Here is an 18,436-nt window from a genome sequence, read left to right on the forward strand (position 1 = left end):
GTTTCACCCCAACCCATTCAATCACCTTGCCTTGCTATCCCTTCCCCTCTCGCAATCGCTCGGGAGCAGTGTTACTTCTGATATTAGATTTGAAATTTTCACTTCTATTTGTTTTCCAATGGTGCACATGTGGTTTTCTAATGTACCTGCACCAAACACGGCCTTTGAAGTGGTGGGTAATGATTTCAATTTCGCAATAGTGTCAATGAAAGTGATCCAACTTGATTGGTGTATTGATTTTTCATGCCATTTAGCTTTTGGATGATTCATTTTTAGAAAGTTATAATTTTTCATATTAATTGCTTCAATATGAATCACGATGCTTCAATTATATTCATCAAAAGGATATGTCTTTCTGAGGAGTTAATATTTGTGAGTCTCCTAACCACCACCAGTTAATTTCATTTTTTTTTCTTTTCAAATGTAATTTGGGGGGGAATTGAGTTTTTATTACTTTTTTTGGCTAAGGTAGATGTCAATCTAAAACGTTTTTGAACTCGACCTCGAGTGTGTGTGTGCACGAGGTTGGTCTTGCCATCGCATCGATCTATACTCGCGTCTCTGTGCTCCGCCTCTCGGGAAATGGCGATAAATTGTGGGATTGCCCATAAAACTCTCCCTTCAACTGTTGGACGTGGCCGACCATCTGCCAAAGCCGTGTCGATATTTTTCCTCCGCGCTCAATATGTGCAGGAGAGACTGCCTCAGTTCTCCAGACCATCAATTTCTTGTATATACTTTTATCGTAAGACTGCACTACCTGCAAAATGCAACATTAGTTACAGTGATTGTAGTTCGAGCATCCTGTGTATTTACACGCCATTGATGAACTTCACTTCTCTTTTTCCGCTTTGATCCGGTTTGGGTACACCTTTCGTCTGACGTTTCTGTCGTCGAACGGAAGAGATAACTGGAGTGCCATGTCTCCAGACGGGGAGAAGGGAAGCTTCCAGGTTTCTCTACCCATTTCCCGGGGATGCGAAAGCTCTTCACGCCGGTCCTTCATAATATGAATAGTAAAGGAAAATTAAGCCTTTTCTCTGTCCATTATAATAGTTTTATTTCCGACCAAAAGTTGTTAAAGTATGAATCACATGAAAGTATAATTTCCAGCATTTTTTCAAGGTCATTCTCATTTCTCGGAAGGAACATAGAGTTTATCAAAATAAAGAGGAAGTACGGAAGGAAGATAGTTTGAAGCTTCACGCTCAGTCATTTTCATGAGCTGCTGACGAATGTCGAAGGTGTTGTTTGAATGACCGCGTGTATCAATTCTCCGTGATAAATTTTTCTTTCTTCACAAATTTAGTTAGCCACTTGAAAATGGTAGTTTATGATATTCTATTTTCATATAAATCCTATGGCCATACTTTAATGAGATAAACCGTTTATAGAAATATACAAATGGGTCAATACTATAAACTTTGAATTTCTTGCATCTCATTACGATTATCCATTTGTTGTTAACATTCTACAAGCCTTTTTAGGCTACTTACTCTTATACAAATGGCAAAAAACTATTTGAGGTTGAAGTTGGCCAGTCGAAGGTCATCTGTCGTCTCTACGTCAAACGTTCGCTCCAAAAGTCTGCCCAAGTGAAGATTAAATACGTGCCCCGAGTTTATCGGCTGTTCAAACATAATAAATTGCTGTGGACACCAGTGGCTTTATTTCTTCCTTTGTCGTAATGGACGAAGGTGCCTTTTATCGATTCGAAGGGGCGATCTAATTAATGAAGGCTAAGAGGGTGTTGTTAGCATTCGAGTTTTCTCAGGCAATAACGACTTCTTCGGAATAGCAGGTACAGACCTTAATTAATTGATCAGTTTATCAGATAAATTAAGTAAATGTATATATCCGATTACTGTGGGAATTCTCATTTGTATTCTTTATCATTACTGTGCTGGACGCAAATTGTTCTCTGATAAATCTCATTAACCATAAAGTTGAATGATACTAAAACAGCGGTTAATTGAAAGGCGAATGATATTTTATCTTAAATAAAATCTATTTAAACTAAATAGTTATTATTGGCTTCACATAACTTCTATCTCGTGTATTTATCTGACTGCATGTGTTTGAATTACTAAGACCAAGTTAAATAATCATGACACGGACGAGAAACTTTATGATGATGAAAAACCAAAGTTAAACCAGATGTTGATGTCTTTGTCTCTAATATACGTATGAAGTAACCAATATACCTGGATTACTTATCTTAAATCTTGCAATTGTTTCGTTCTGTTACATGTGCGCACGTAGTTGTACGACTGAATATATATTCGTCATCTGATTTTATATTGTTCTTACTAAAAGTTCTTTCGTACGCAATAAAGTCATCCATGAACTTCACCCAATATTATTACGAATATTTATCGTAATACGAGATATACTGTTAAGATTTAAACAGTCATGTCAGGACGCTTCTATACTCCTGAAATATTCTTGCTCAAATATTCTTACTCAAACAAGAGACGGATATAGTAAAAATAATTGCAACATAAGCATTTTACAAATTGATTAAGTTTTTATCGTCCTATTGAAAGGTACGTCTTTAAATAAGTTCACCAACCTTATTCTATTTCGAAAACAATATTAAATTTTTTTCAGATTAAAAAGTATTACCTGATATCTATTTTTAAGGAGCTCTCGTCGTAATAGGATGCTGCAATGTCGAAAGGTAACAGTGCTGCGCCGTTAAGTTGGCCCTGTGGACCATTAATACGACGCCGTTATATGCCGGTTATCGTCATATATCGGTTTCGGTCGTCACACATACGGCCAATTCAACGCCTAACTTTCTGTCCGTCTGTCATCCTCCTGAAATAGGACGAGACTTCATGACAAAAGCATCACATGTGACAAGGTAACGACGTCTCAGGAGATTTGACGCATTGTGTTGTTTTTCAATTGAAAATACTTTAGCTTTTCGATAATCCTTTGGTAGTCCTACGGGCGAGCATACTCTGCGTGGCATTCGCTTCGCGTCTTCCTTGAATTGTGTCACCCAATCAAGTTGCGAGAAAATCCCCCATCACTCTCTCTGATGCCGGTACCACCTTTACGGTCGGCATAATACCCGTCCATCGGGGGGACAATCACATTTGTTGTGCCAGTCTCATCTTGATACCGAGCCTCTGGCTCAAAATACATTATTTTCCAGGCAGGTAAGCATCTGAACGGCTGCAGTGCCAAGAAGATGATTTATTGGAATGTCACAGTTCGTATTTTTTCGCCAAAATACTCATTTTAATAATAAAATCAGAAAATTAATGAGTTTGAATGTGTATATAGTGAGTTGAATGTGTAAATAGTATTACCTGATATCTATTTTTAAGGAGCTCTCGTCGTAATAGGATGCTGCAATGTCGAAAGGTAACAGTGCTGCGCCGTTAAGTTGGCCCTGTGGACCATTAATACGACGCCGTTATATGCCGGTTATCGTCATATATCGGTTTCGGTCGTCACACATACGGCCAATTCAACGCCTAACTTTCTGTCCGTCTGTCATCCTCCTGAAATAGGACGAGACTTCATGACAAAAGCATCACATGTGACAAGGTAACGACGTCTCAGGAGATTTGACGCATTGTGTTGTTTTTCAATTGAAAATACTTTAGCTTTTCGATAATCCTTTGGTAGTCCTACGGGCGAGCATACTCTGCGTGGCATTCGCTTCGCGTCTTCCTTGAATTGTGTCACCCAATCAAGTTGCGAGAAAATCCCCCATCACTCTCTCTGATGCCGGTACCACCTTTACGGTCGGCATAATACCCGTCCATCGGGGGGACAATCACATTTGTTGTGCCAGTCTCATCTTGATACCGAGCCTCTGGCTCAAAATACATTATTTTCCAGGCAGGTAAGCATCTGAACGGCTGCAGTGCCAAGAAGATGATTTATTGGAATGTCACAGTTCGTATTTTTTCGCCAAAATACTCATTTTAATAATAAAATCAGAAAATTAATGAGTTTGAATGTGTATTTGTTTGTTTGGGGATGAATCATATCAAGATGGTACGGGATAGGTGGTTCTAACTTTTTTACAAAAACGGGATTAAAATTCACAAAGTAACACAAGCTAGATCCGATTAGGTGCCGGGCATAGTTATTAGTATTTAAATTTCGTTCATTTTATTTCAGGCTCGAACTAAATTGGAAACAAAAATATATTCATTGCATCGTTCGTTGAGGGTTGGTTTTCGAATAGAAAACCCTCATTCGAGATAATCCTCCGAATATTCACCCGAGTTGTTTCTGACACAGATACTGCTGGGAATAAAAGATAAAAAATTATTCCTCTTTGTAAAATACATTGGAGGCTCGGGATATTTTCGCCGAGTCCATTTCATTACATCATTTGAAGATCTTTTAACGCGAAAATCATGTGATCAATGTGACTTCAACGATTTCTCAGTAATAGCTACCGCAAAGACGATTTAGGAATTCCAAGATAAGTTGTTTGACTGAGTTGCTGTACATATATCTGGAACCTGTTTCTTGGAGTCTGTCTCGGACAGAAAGAATTATGGGCACATATTATTGGAATACAATATTCCTTCCTCCTAAACAGGTTAGCCCTGGAAGATGATCACGAACAGTCGGGGATAACCAAAGGGGAAGCGATAAATTTCCCGAAAAAGCGATGCCTGCAGAAATGATTTCGATAATGGAATTATTTTAGCCGAAAAGAAAGCTGTGACCAGAGAGCACCAGATTGACTTCTTGAACATTTGCGTAGTTGTCATTAAGTTTCTTGATGATCGAATTCAAGATGAACTTTTTTGTAATAATAATTTCTTTTTCCCATCACTTTGACGGATGAATATGTATATATTCGTCAAAACACAAGTATATATACTATATGTACACGGGAGTGTAACTAATGAAGAGAGGAGCGCGAAACGGGGCGTGAGCTATGCGTGTTTCAGTGAGAGATGCAAAGCAGGGATATTTCCAGAGGAACGAGGACTTCGATCAATGTTATCTCGTGTTTTGACGGAGACGCGACGAATGTCAGATATTGGTGGCAGCTTTCACTTAGCTTCGTACAATGAAAACGCCGTGTGTGACTCGTTAACACTACGCATCCGTCGACTTCGGAAGGAAGATGTCTGCCCACGTAACCGCTAATCAATCTGGCTTGCTACCAAATGATCACTTTGGAAGTTTGGTGTCATTCAATGGCTGCAACAGAGTACCTACGGAGGTCTCGTACATTACTCTACATAAGAGCAGCTACAATTGGTTAAATACCCTCTTACTACGTTTTCGCGGTACAGTCTCAGGCATTTGGGGGACTTCCATTCTACAATCCGCCATTGCGTAAGACTTTTTCAAATGAGCAGTGTACAGTAATTAGTGTAATCAACTGTGCAATATTATGTCGGAAAATGTCATTGGCGTTATCGGTTTCACTTGTTGAAGTAAAATTACCATTTGTTCAGCTAGGATTGAAGCATTTTTTTTTTTTAATTCACTTTTCCGATTCATGTCAACAGTACATTTGGCGATGTCTTCGCTTACTCAACCGCCGATTAAAGCAAGACTCCGCGGAAGTTTATGTTGTATAAATTATCAATTGCAATTGGAATTCCCAGGGTAACACCCTAAAAAGCCAATTTTTTCAAGTAGAGAGCAGTAATTTTAATGTGGATTTGATCCGGGGTAATTTGCTCCGGGGATCCGGGGTCGGGGTAATTTGCTCCGGGGATCCGGGGTCGGGGTAATTTGCTTGGCAGCTATATGTGGTTATTTGGTGAAAACGTAAGGAACGCTAGATTTTAAATCGCCAGTAGTAGCCCTTAAATAACTGAGGGAGAAAGTCAAAAATAAATTGTCCGGTCGACAAACAGCGGAGTAGCACCTTTAAGTGTCCTCAAGAGAATCCATTTGAAGGAACAGGAATAACATTGACAAATCCTCCCACCTAGAGAGATATCGACCGCCAACAACCGCCGTGGGAGGCCTGTAATCGTCGCATTAAACTATTTTAGTGAAGAGCCAACTTGTGAATTCTGACGAAATCTTTAATTTAAGAACAGCCACCCAAACCCTTTTATGCTTGCCTCGCAGATTCTTTGTGCGGCCTTACCTTCTCGTCTTTCGTTATTTAGGCTAATGTATTTATTATTGCGTATGGTCAATTAGTCTTCCTCTCCAACTGACTTTCCTTTGTATTAAATATTAAGTAAACTTCAGCTTGTACCTAAAATTTGTTTCTTCATTTTTTAACAGCGTTCTCCTCCGGTCAGTGACACATACGCACATGAAAAATTACTTTTTATTTAAACATTTCAGCCAAAATAGATATCCGAATATTTTTTGCGTCTCAACTCTTTCCGCTTTTCCTAAAGGCATGTAGCCAGGGGCGAAAGGAAACGATTTTCTGATTCAATTGTGTGGGAGGGAAAAAATTAATTGTATCCGTTCCTCCTCGTGGATGTGGAACAGAGTAATGAATATCATTAGCATTTTGATAGGTACCACCTTAAAAAAACAAAATTTTGTTTAGTTGGGGTATACCAAATGAAATTATCACAGAAAGAAGAGAATCTACGTGTAGGTCCACCAATGTAGGGTCATTTAATCATATTTTGGTCGTGATGACGAATTTTTCAATGGAAAAGCGAGCATCACATCATATGTATAATGTAAGTATGTATAATGCTCTCCTTTAATCCCACTATTTTAATATTCTGATATAATATGGGATCTAAGCAACGGCGGTATAGGTTAACTCGAATATTCAGTGTCTGTCTAAAGGCTCTATTTGATCTTTTCTGACCGTTCAGAGGGTTTCAACTCTATAGTCTCTCATAAGCTGGAAGCACCAACTTTCTAATTCTATCAATATTTTAATGGATTTCCTTGAACTCCTTGTTACTTAATTCACAGGGGTTAACACAGTTCACTTCAGATAACCTCCGCGTATTTAACTATTGAAATTAGATGGATATCCAGTTTAAAGAAACTGGGTTCACTGAAGGTGTGAATGCTAATAAAAATGTAGAAGAAAGATATTACCTGACTTAAGCTAGAGTGAGAGCGAATCTGAAGGGTTACGCTTGTTCCAAGTTCTGAGCACAGTTCTTGTCCATTTGATATGTACGGGTAATGGCTCGTATCCAGAGTCGGTAGGAAAGTGTTAGTGGAATTTACATGGTGTGTATAAAAAGTATCGTGCAAAGTTTCATGAAAATAGATTTATATCAGATATTGCTATGATGCCTCAATATTCTTCAAAGTAGATCCCTTGAGCGTCAACATACTATTGCCAGCGGCTTTTCTACGACTCAAAGGCTACCTTAAAAGCGGACTGCGAGAGGTCCTTAAGGGTACACGTGCAAGTTTCTTTGACGGAACTTGGAGCCCAATGATGATGTCCTCTGAGGGAGGATTTCACTTTTGGGAATGGAAAATGGCCTGCTTGTGCCAAGTGGGACTGCAAGGGGGTTGGGGAATCGACGCGATACCGTTGCAGATGGTCTTCGCAAGCAAAATAATCGACTCTGATCTTGGTCGTCCGTCAAGACTTTTGGGACGAGTTTAGCGCAGATCTATCGTATTGTCAATGCTAATGCGATCTGTAATCACGCGCACACTTAACTGACGGTCTGAATTCAGCACTTCACGCACACGTCAGCAAAAAACTGTTACCGATTCTTTTTATACAAACCTCTTATTCTATCCAATATGAAACGAAGCTAAATAATCGTAGCAGGTACAAAGAGCGAGTTCCCACAGGGTTTTGATTGACTGCTTTTAAAGCCCATGTCTTTGAAATTCCAATGTTTTGAACGAGGCACCATAGCTGTAAGATCGTGTTTCGAACCATTGATTACGCCATATAATTTCACATCTTCCCAGCACTATTCTTTCTAGTCTTCTTGTCGAAGTGCTATGCAATTTACGGTGTAACTAACTTGAGATGTTCTTGCAGTATTGCAACGCATTTTAAGTATTGTAATTTCGATATACCTACAACTTTAAATTTGGAACTCCGGTATTAGAAATGATCGACGATAGTGATGATGAAAAAGGCGATTTCGATAATGTGGTGATCGTTTCTGATGCATATAGATATCGTATAATCGAACCGAGGAGGGAGTGCAAATTAAGGCTAGTGAAATTAGATATAAATGCGAAGTACGATGGAAAATGAGAGTTCGTCCATTAATATAATTTTCGTTGCGATACCCATTCTACATCCCGAATGCCATAATCACGGCTTGACTTCTTGTGGTCATCGGTTGAAAGACCAAACTGCCCCTTCATCCCTTAGTTAAATGGAAAAACACATGATAACGTAAATTTGCGCTAACGGGTGATAAAAGGTTTTTAATTAACAATGCTGCCTTTTAGTAAACTGCCTACAGACTTAAAAGGCAATTAGATTCCCTAAAGAGAATAAAGATGTGGTTTTTGCATAAGAGGGACTAATATTTTAAAATATTTCTGAATAATTATGAAATTAGTAATACATTGTAATATCTTGTGATTTTTTTCCTGTTTATGTGCAAACCGCTGTCATGTCAGCATTTGCTTGGTTTGATAGATTCAGGAGTTGGTTTCAATTTTGTTTTACTTTTAATTCGTATTTCTTTCAATGTGTTAACGATGAACATGTTAAATAACTGTTACATGGTATATTTTTTTACTGTTTAAAAATGAAAAAGTAATATTAAAAAATTTCAAATGTGCAGCCATAAGAAATATTATTTTTCCATGAATATTCCCATTACGAGTTAAGCAGTGTGGTGTTATTGAAGTTTCGGTAGTATGCTGAAAATATATATAGTATACTTTGGCAAGGAAGTTTTTCGCCGTAAGAGTGACATAAGTTTGACTGCATTCTAAATTATCTCAGGAGACTCTTGATCGGCCTTCGTTCATGAACAATGTAATATATTTACTTTAATCGTTAAGGACGATTATACCCATTTTTTCAATCTTTGAAGTCTATTGGACCAGGATATTACAGTCTCCCGGAAGCTAGAGCTGTCAATGATTATAAGGGACATATCAATCTCCTGGGAAAATCCTAGACGTGTGCGTATTGTCCTTGAAGGTCTCCACCTACTACTTGCTGGCTTTCCGTGTAGAACGAGTATTTTGGTCGGATGCGTGCTTTACCTTTCCTCCTTCATTTTCCCTTCCGCATAAACATGAGACTTGAGCGGCAAAAATTGCATGTTTCCACCTACCCCTTGCCTTCGATACATACTTAATATTTCTTGGTGTATTCAGGCGATCTCGTCTATCTGGAACAAGATGGAATTTGTGAATTGCGTGCGTTGGACTCATTAAGGCCTTCAAGAGTGAACGCGGACTTCAAAACTTCCTTTGTTCTTGCATTCCCAGCCGAGGTATCGGAGAGAGCAGATGGCGGTGGATGCAGCAGGGTCGAAGACGCTCAGCGGAGTAGTCAGAGGGAGAAGGTGAGGAGGAGCAGCCGGAAGAGAGAGACGTCATTCCAGTCGGTAAGAAGATAAAGACGACCCCGGAGATATAAGAATATTTAAGTAATTTCCTCCCCGTCACTTTAACAGGAATCCTGTTGAGTTCATATTGTGAATAGAGTTATTTCCATTTATTCATCGATTGTTATTAGTGCCCTGCTGCTTCTTTCGTGGCACCTGTGATATTATGTTGTACAACCTGTGATATTGTATAACATACGGAAGTAGTGCGAGTGACCAGACTGCGAAGATACGTTACAATGTGTGATATACTAGCTAATAATGATAAAATAACATTAAATAACTATACTTCATATTTGAATTATTTCTTCTAAGGGCAGATTGCGTGTTTTTTCCCATACAATATACCTTTCAATCTTTTGGGTCATCCTAAAGATCGTGGTCTTGCTGTGAGTTGATCTCAAATGCATTAGTATACCGAATAATGCGATCCAAAAACTGTTCTCGTTCAAAAAATATTATATTGCATGATATTAATAAGTGGCAAACACAAACAGTACGCATTATATTCTAAATCCTTCGAGGTTGAGAGCATTCTAATTTTTAATGGATTTTTTTAGCTTCCGAAGTATGCCTGGATCACTCTGAAATGTACACTTTCTTTGGCCTCTTTCTCAGTTCGTCATATTTCTACATTCAATCAAACTATATTCAATTGGATTAAAATTTTGTTATTAGGAAAGGAATCAAGGATCTAACGTAGAATAGAATATATCATTCCATTACTCCGAGCACCACTTGGTCAACGCAATATCGTCTTCTTCATTCATTTACACTGCAGTCGCCATATGTCGTTATTAAAACTTACTAGATCATTCCACCTCAATTGAACAAATATCGGACCACAATTTTCCTCGGTCCCTGATATTTCGATCATGTGCGCTGTAATGGTTGCGTTTCACCTCAAATGTTATATCTTGACATCGTTTTAAGGAAAATTTCTTTGCTTGCGAATGGGTTGGTTTTTTTAATTTTTTCATTTAGCCGAAAATTGCTGCGTCAAATGATGTTTTCCATTAGTACTCCACTGCTAATTGACTAAGAGCCACGAATTATGGGTCAAATTTAATCTTAGATTCAACACAAAGAGATAGAAGCCGTTATAAACGGTTAAGAACATTTTTAGAATGTATATTAATTTAAAATGTGTATATTATTAGATAATGTTTGAACGTCTCCACTACACTCCACCTTCGAACTTGTGGAAACAATTATTCCACAATCGGAATATATGTCTCATTTTACTGAATAAATAACCCATAGCAATTCATTATTAAGGAGTAAAATTATATTTAATGTGCTTCTTTTTTCGTGTCCGTCGTCACGTATGCTCCACCCTGAGGCACGCATACAATGTCTCATAAATTATAGGATTCGATAACGACTGTTTTTTGTCTGCATATTCTGGAAAGTGTTATAAAGTTTGATTTTATGTTTAAACGCTAAATTTATTACCGAGAGTGTTAATTACTTATATTTAATTCCAATATTAAATGAATAATCAATGAGAGACTGCATCTATAATCTCGCTAACCATACATGTAAACGTTAAAATATATTCTGTACCCATTTTATGAGTATATTTCAAATTAATGTGTTATTTTATGGAGATATAAGCTAAAGTAAGCCAAGACGCCGAAGCATTCCACAGAATTATTAAATGCTATTGATTTTTTCTTAATATTTTTCTTGCCATATTCTGTGAGTTATAATCGGGGAGAAAATATTCGTCCAGTCCACTTTATCAAGATTTCGGTCTTAATTCTGAATGATGATGGCCTCATCGGAGAGCGTAAAGCTTTTTCATTAACAGTACTCCATTGGGCAGAGTTATTACAGCATGATACGTTCAATGGGAACTATTTTCCGTTTTTGGTTCTCAGTTCTTGGCATTAATATTCACTCCTTTAGTCGCAAAGCCAAATGAATTCCCTGAAAGGTGCTCTTTATCTCAATTGAACAGTTCACCGGGCGTCTGTGTACGGTTATCTTACAGATAGCTGCAGTCTTCTTCGCACAATCGACTTTTTCATGTTGGCACTCTACTGACACTTTGCCGCTTGTCCTTCGATGCAGTGGAAAATGTCCACTCTGCTAAAACCTTTCGCGCAAAGAGACAAGTTGATGAGATACTTTAGTGCTTAATTTTTGCGTTCAGCTGATTCATTTGGCCTCATTTATTTGATTAAGTTCATTTAAGCTAAGTGTTGGATGATAACCTTTTGTATTAACTTACTCATATGCATATACTCATTTGATATGCCCTCGGGCAGCGATCCTGGAATGGTTCAAGGGCCATCTTATACCTAGATAACTGTTAATGGTAAATTATATCCACAAGAATTGTTTTTTTATCACATCTCGCATTACTTCTTGTATAAATCATGAAAATCATTATCCCAACATGAAGGTAAACGTCAAAAAAATAATTCTCAGTATCAATCCAAAAGTTAACACGATATATGTGTATATATTTATGTACGTATGTTTTTGTTATGTCATAAACACGGTGTGTCTTTTATTTTCCCGAACTTGTCATTCGTGTGTCCTGGTGTGACATTTGCTTAATCTGTATACCACTTGTAACTAGTTGCTTGATTAGTACATCGTCGCGAAGTGACTGCTTTTTTACATGAATGAGTTTATATAGGAAACATGAATAACTAGTTACACCTTATCGCATTATTGGCAGGTAACTTTCATATTCATCACTATAAAAATGTTCCTTTTTGTACCACCAAAAAAATCAGTTCGCGTACTAAAGAGTGCGAAGTTCACCCGTATACGCCAAGTGTATCTACATTTTGGAAGTATAAGCATCGAAAATCAAAAACGTTCCGTAGTCTCTTTTAAGGGTGTATTCCTATCATACACGTTTATTTATGTTATTTGAATGATATTCTGAACCAATGTAATTTTTATGCTTGCTCAAGATTCAAGAGACAATAGTTCAACATCCTCAATTTCACTAATATATTTACATTAAGTATCCCTCCCCCTTGCGGTCATAGGAACTGTACAGTCTGATAACTCATATAGCTGTGCTCGGGGAAGCAAAGATAATTGCTTCTGGTAGTTCCACCCATTCCAGATAGTTCGATGGGTAGGGGCCCGACGTATGGTAGTTCGCGCAGCGTCTGTTCCTTAGGGAGGCGGCTGCAAAGGTGTCCGACCTCAGTGAGATGGCAATTTCAGTGACAGTGTAACGGTAAAAACTATTGAGGAAGGGAACGGGAAACCACTACAATTATTTATCCCACGACTTTACGATGAAAGCGATTATGGGAATGAGTCCTGGCAACTACGAGACTCTGTATACTAGGTCATTATGTAGGCCTGCATGTCAATAAGTAACCATCATTCTTAAGGCGGAGCCTTGTCGTTGCAGTCATTGGTCTCTCTCTCCATTGCCGTTCTTTTCAGCTGATTGTCGGTCGTTACTATCATAGTACTTTTTATATAGTCCATAAATTTCTTTCTTGGCCTTCCTCTTCCTTGTTTTCCTATTATTTTCCCCTCCATTATATTTTCCAGGAAGCTGTTATATCTGAGAACATGTCCACCAGCTAGACCATGTCTATGCAGCCATGGACAAGTAACCATAAGAAAGAATAAATGGACAGATTATACGATAAATTAGAGTAAATAATTGTGTTTTTCCTTGGAAGGAAATACTGAATAGTGATTGGAATGGAACGCGACGGCGAGCAAAGGGAGAGAATAAAGGGAGGTGAAGGAATACATTTTAGGAACAAGGAATGACTGAAGGAAGTAAGCAATAGAGTTCTGCAGGAAACATTGTTCAATTGTAGTGAACACATAGTTTAAACACTGTATTAGCCGTAGGTGAACGTGAAAAATGCCGTAGGATCCAGAGATCCAGTTGATTAATCATATAATGGTTAAGCATAGATTTAGGGAGTACATAATTAATTCGAAGCTTCCCGGAAGTGGATACGATTTCTGATAATAATTTTATGGTGTTTAACGACAAATTCAAGAGGATAAGATAGGGCATATGGATGAGGAAATGTCATGTTGAAAGACTACCCAGGACGTAAAGAAAGGAAAAATATGTGAGAACAGAAAGACGGGCACAGCCGGGAGTTTAAAAAGAAAGGTGAAATGCTTGACCAGGAGAGTGAAAGCGCTCTTATGAAGTAAGAGGGGAAAATCTATATGCATAAAATTACGGGGGGATTATTAACTGATCAACTTCAGACCCAAGAGAGGTCGAAAGATTACTTTGAGAGCCTATATATTAAAGATATAAGACCCGCAAGATTAAACATAGAATAGCGTAGATCGGGATGGCTTAGGTTCAGGCACACTTGATCACGATATATGTAGATGTGGCATTAAGGGAATTGAAATCAAATAAGACCTTGTAGATATATAGCATTCAACTAATTAAGGGTTCAAGGAAACGTAGAAGGGAGAGTTTTCCTGAAATTAATCATAGCATTCATGAAGGAGGAATTTGGCCCGAAGATTTCATGAGATCAGCGTTATTTCCCATTCCAACGAAGGAAAAGGAAGCCTGTTGTGAGGACTACATAACGATAAGTTAGATTTAGTATGTAACTAAATTGGTTTTCTTAGGATCATCTATAAGAGGATGGAGAGCAGGGAAAATAATTACTTGGAGGAGAATCAGTTTGGGCTCAAAAAGTTGAGATGTGATGCGCGTGATACTAAGTATACTGTAATGAGATCAGTAATCGATACGAACGCAGGAATATAATTAGGATTTACTCTTATTTGCTTTTTTCGTTGATGTTTTCAGGATGTTCGATAGAGTGAACTGGGAAGAATCAATTAATGTATTACAGAAGATAGGAATAGATTGGAGGTATAGGCGAATTACTTTAAATGTGTACAACGTGTATATATCCCTGACTGCTCAGGTGCGTGTGGCGGATGGAGAGTAGAGATGGGCTCTGTTAGGAAGATGGGTGTCCATTATCACCCGTTCTTTTCAACGTATACGTGGTGAAAATGGTAATCCAAGGTTGTGTAGTGGAGATATCTTAAGGGTTGAAGGAGTTAAAAGTTAAAGTAAGCGGGGAATCCATAAATTCAGACATGATCAAACTCTAAATATCTAGTCAGTCAAGCGGTTACAATAATTGCTGAGCGCATAAGAAAATTCATGATAGCATTGAGATGAAAATCAGTCTAAACAAAACAAAGATTTTTTAGGCTTTCGAGGAAAAGGAAGACTAAAGTTAACATTGGACCGCGAAAACTTGAGCAGGTGGAAGATGTCATCTATCCTCGAAGTGCTGTGGGCCAAGAAGGTCAAAGTAGTAGGGACATTTGAAGAAATGCGTTAGGCGCAGAAGGTTTCATAAGGAAGAGGAATTGATGAGGGGACGTTGAGTAAGGTTGTTAAGAAAAACTCGGGAAAACTTTAATATTGAGCATGATTTTGTGCAGTGCGGTTACGCGCTTGTTAAAGCAAAATAAAAGGCGTAGATTGATAAATTTGAGATTTGGTTATGAAGTAGTGGAAATATACATTTCCTTAATATTCAATGCCTAACGATTAATAGCCACTATCCTTCCTTTTTAATCGTACATTCCACATTACCATACGCGGAAGTCTCATTCAAATATATCTCCTTGATAAAAAATGGTGTTTCTGCCTTTGAAACAATTCTGTGCGATTCACTCTTACATAAAGAAGACTAAAGAAAAAAAATTATCGGAATATCCCTTTTGCTTATCACAATTCAGATATCTATATTAAACAGCTGGACAGCTATATTATTTTAACCGTGCTCGTGTACCTTGCAAATAATAATAATCTGTCTGATAAATATTAATCAAATAAAATGTCTGTCAATGTCGAGTCATATGTCCTTAAATACTAACCTCCCCAGTTATTGGTTATTATTCGCTCGCTTGTTCATTAGATATAGACATGCAAAGGCATTCGCTACCGAATTTTGGTTTCCTTTAAATCACGCTTATCTCATTCAAGTCTCTAAAATTTTTGGTAAAAGTCCATTTGTCTTTCTTGAAAATATGTTAAAGACCATTAATATTCCAAGGTTATGCTAATTTGTGACAATAAAGCGTACTCAACTTTGTGTTGATATACTTGTATGCAGCGAGTTCCCGTTTACTATCAATCGTCTTCGACACAAAGGTCATTCCATTAAAATAAAAAATCAGTGATAATCTCAACTGCCTTTTCGAATCCATTTGTACTTAAAATTAATAATAAAAAGAATACTCTGACAATGAATACATGAAATGGTTCACGTCAGAACTAAAGACGGTATCATTAATTGACGAAAATTGTGCATTTACAGCATTATTTCTTGTGTAAATTGTCTAATCCCCTAAGAAAACAGAGGAGTACAAATATGTGGTGTTTAAATAAACGCTCTGCCTTAGCATTGATTTCTTAGAATGAAAGTTTTGCCATACCAACTTTTCACTCCTTATTTTCATGACCCCGTTTGGAGACATGAATGATTACATTTTATTAAATGTGCTCATTTTTATATTCTCACTCGTTTTACTCCACACAACAAACCGAGAAGTACTGAAAATACATTGTCAGACTTTTCTGCACTTTATCATCAGTGCATAACTTTATCTCCAGATATTAAATTCTACTTTAGCACGAGGAAATCTTCACCGTAGAAATTGTTTATACGATGAAAACCGCTGTTTATGGTGTCCTTTGTATAAATAAGTGGTTCAATAGGAGTTGTATGCTCTTTTACAGAGAGAGGGTAAGAGATAAAATGATTGCTAATTAATTTCCTTTAAAGCCATTAAGTTATCAGAATTTTTAGAGCTGCAGTAATTACCGGAGAGTACTCGCATCTTTTTGGGTTAACATAGCACGAAGTTAATGATAATATTTCTGAAGGAGGGTATTTCTCAACAAAAGGAGGATATTTCGCTAAACAAGAGGGTACTTGATGAATGTTTGTATGTAAGTGCACCTTAACAAGTCCTTCTTTTCGTAAAATATTTAGACAGTAACTAATTAAAATTTCAAACGGTCTAGGGCTCTGATAATTGTAGTGATGCCTTTGGCTACATTATCGTAAAAAGTGCGAACTGGTTGTCTATTGTTACGGTTTTTGTGCTAAAATTAACGCACCGAATATCCAGAGTCATTTGTTTAAAACTAGGAATATTAGTGATATCATGGATTTTTTAATTAAGTAATCATCATCTTATTGTTATTCTGAATAGAAAAAAACTGTCCTTATGCATGGCTGACGGAGTTCACTTCCATAAAGTTTTGAAAATTCCGCTCACCTAATATAAAATATACTACACGCTGCGCGTACGTCGAATGTTTACGCGTAACATGCAGCAAGTAAAGTGAGTGGAATGAAATGGTTTGTTTTGATTATGCAAAATGGTGTTGAAATAAGCCGAAAGAGTCTGAAGAGCTAGCCACAATTAGATTTCTAAAGCCTATTTGGATTTGCATGAAAGATGGCATTGATCCGTGAGCCAACTGAAGAACAAGTAATATCGGTAATTTTTTTCGTTTTATTTTTTCAAATATTAGTAAGTAGAAATAACTGAAAATTACAATTTTCTAAGGATTTGACATTCGTTAGAGTTTCGCCTGAACACAAGGAGCGGACTCTGAGCATCTCTGAGGATTAAGTGTGCGCAGAGCTTAACTTCTTTGATGTTAACTTTTCTGGAAAGGAAGCTGTACATTGACCCAATGAAATGAGTAACTGTAATGCATGCCCTGGGGTCTATTTCATGCCTCCTCATATCAATTCTACGCACGAAGCCATGTATGAGACTTATTAGTTCCATGACAATATAAATCGCAGTATTATTGCGCACCCACTTGTTGCTCAGATAGCTTCTCGTTTTTTGACAGACTGATAGCCGCGGGAAGCTTGATGTAGCGGAAGCAGAGTTGGAGCCGTGGGATACCCGATGTGTTCTTCGAACAGATGCAGGAATGGGAAGCGAGGAGGAAAGATGGGGCGGTTGGTGCTGTCGCCCGTCATGCATTCCTATTAGTATTATTCTGGTGCTCATTGTGCTTGTTGTTTTGTTGCCATTGTTGGATCAGAAGTGGGACACGGAACGGAGAGAAGAAAGTTCCCTTTTAGCTGCCCAGTTGAATGCGTGCCATTCTTCATGCAGGTTTGTCCAACTATTCACTTATGTTTTTAATTGGACGGCACATCTTCATGACAACGGCGAATATTTATTAGTTCATTGATAGATTTTTGCCAGAAACTAGTATACCTGTCCTCAATATTTATCTTGATGGCAGTAGCGTTGCTGTACTTTAATTTTATCGTGTTTAACTGCTGGTTTTCATTCAAAACAATTTTTGTGAAATTCTGTTTTCTTTTCAAAGTTTTCATTCAATAACTATTTACTTTGCCAAATGACTCCATTATAAACTTTGCCATTTATATTGCCACTACTACTTCATGTAATTATAATTACGGAATGTTGTAAATCAAAAGTTGTTACTTTATATGTGTTGATACAGGTACCCACATAGTTTATATTTGACGTATGTAACAGAGGTATTGTCATAATATGTATGAATAAGAGACTGGAGAAATTTGCTTATGTATAAATTAGAAGGCTAATATGTTTACTAGTTGTGCTTACTAAATTATTCTCTTCCTTTTTAGAATAACACTAGTGGAAAGCATACCTGAAGGTGTTGAGTTTCCTAATAGTACTTCTAGTGGTCATCCATCAACATTCTCAGCTTGGAAAAATCTATTACAAGTGGCTGAACGAACTGTGGAAATTGCATCATTCTACTGGACGCTAAAGAGGGGAGATGTGGTGCCTGACCCTTCAGCAGAGCAGGTAAATAAAAATATATTTATTAGAGTGTCCATGACTTTTTCCAGACCTTGAGCAAAGTCTTTTTAAGATTTTTTTATGGTTCACCCAGGTGATCCCAAAAATTCTCACTGGAAAAT

At 37.5% G+C, this 18,436-nt stretch overlaps 1 protein-coding gene across 3 annotated transcripts in view; it reads left to right on the forward strand.

Moving 5' to 3' along the window:
• Nucleotides 1–18,436, forward strand: part of LOC139688348 (5'-3' exonuclease PLD3-like) — an 81,192-nt gene that overhangs the window by 49,278 nt on the left and 13,478 nt on the right. For 2 of the 3 annotated variants that reach the window (XM_071585866.1, XM_071585869.1), the window contains exons 2-4: nucleotides 9,364–9,482; nucleotides 17,359–17,630; nucleotides 18,137–18,320. In XM_071585866.1, coding sequence (XP_071441967.1) covers nucleotides 9,364–9,482; nucleotides 17,359–17,630; nucleotides 18,137–18,320 — 575 coding nt within the window. Of the gene's footprint in view, nucleotides 1–9,363; nucleotides 9,483–16,850; nucleotides 16,995–17,358; nucleotides 17,631–18,136; nucleotides 18,321–18,436 lie in introns of those variants that run through there. The other variant, XM_071585868.1, reaches the window with a different exon arrangement.

The sequence above is a fragment of the Hetaerina americana genome, unplaced genomic scaffold (assembly GCF_022747635.1).
Source record: "Hetaerina americana unplaced genomic scaffold, ioHetAmer1.1.p SCAF_2, whole genome shotgun sequence".
NCBI classification, from domain to species: domain Eukaryota; kingdom Metazoa; phylum Arthropoda; class Insecta; order Odonata; family Calopterygidae; genus Hetaerina; species Hetaerina americana.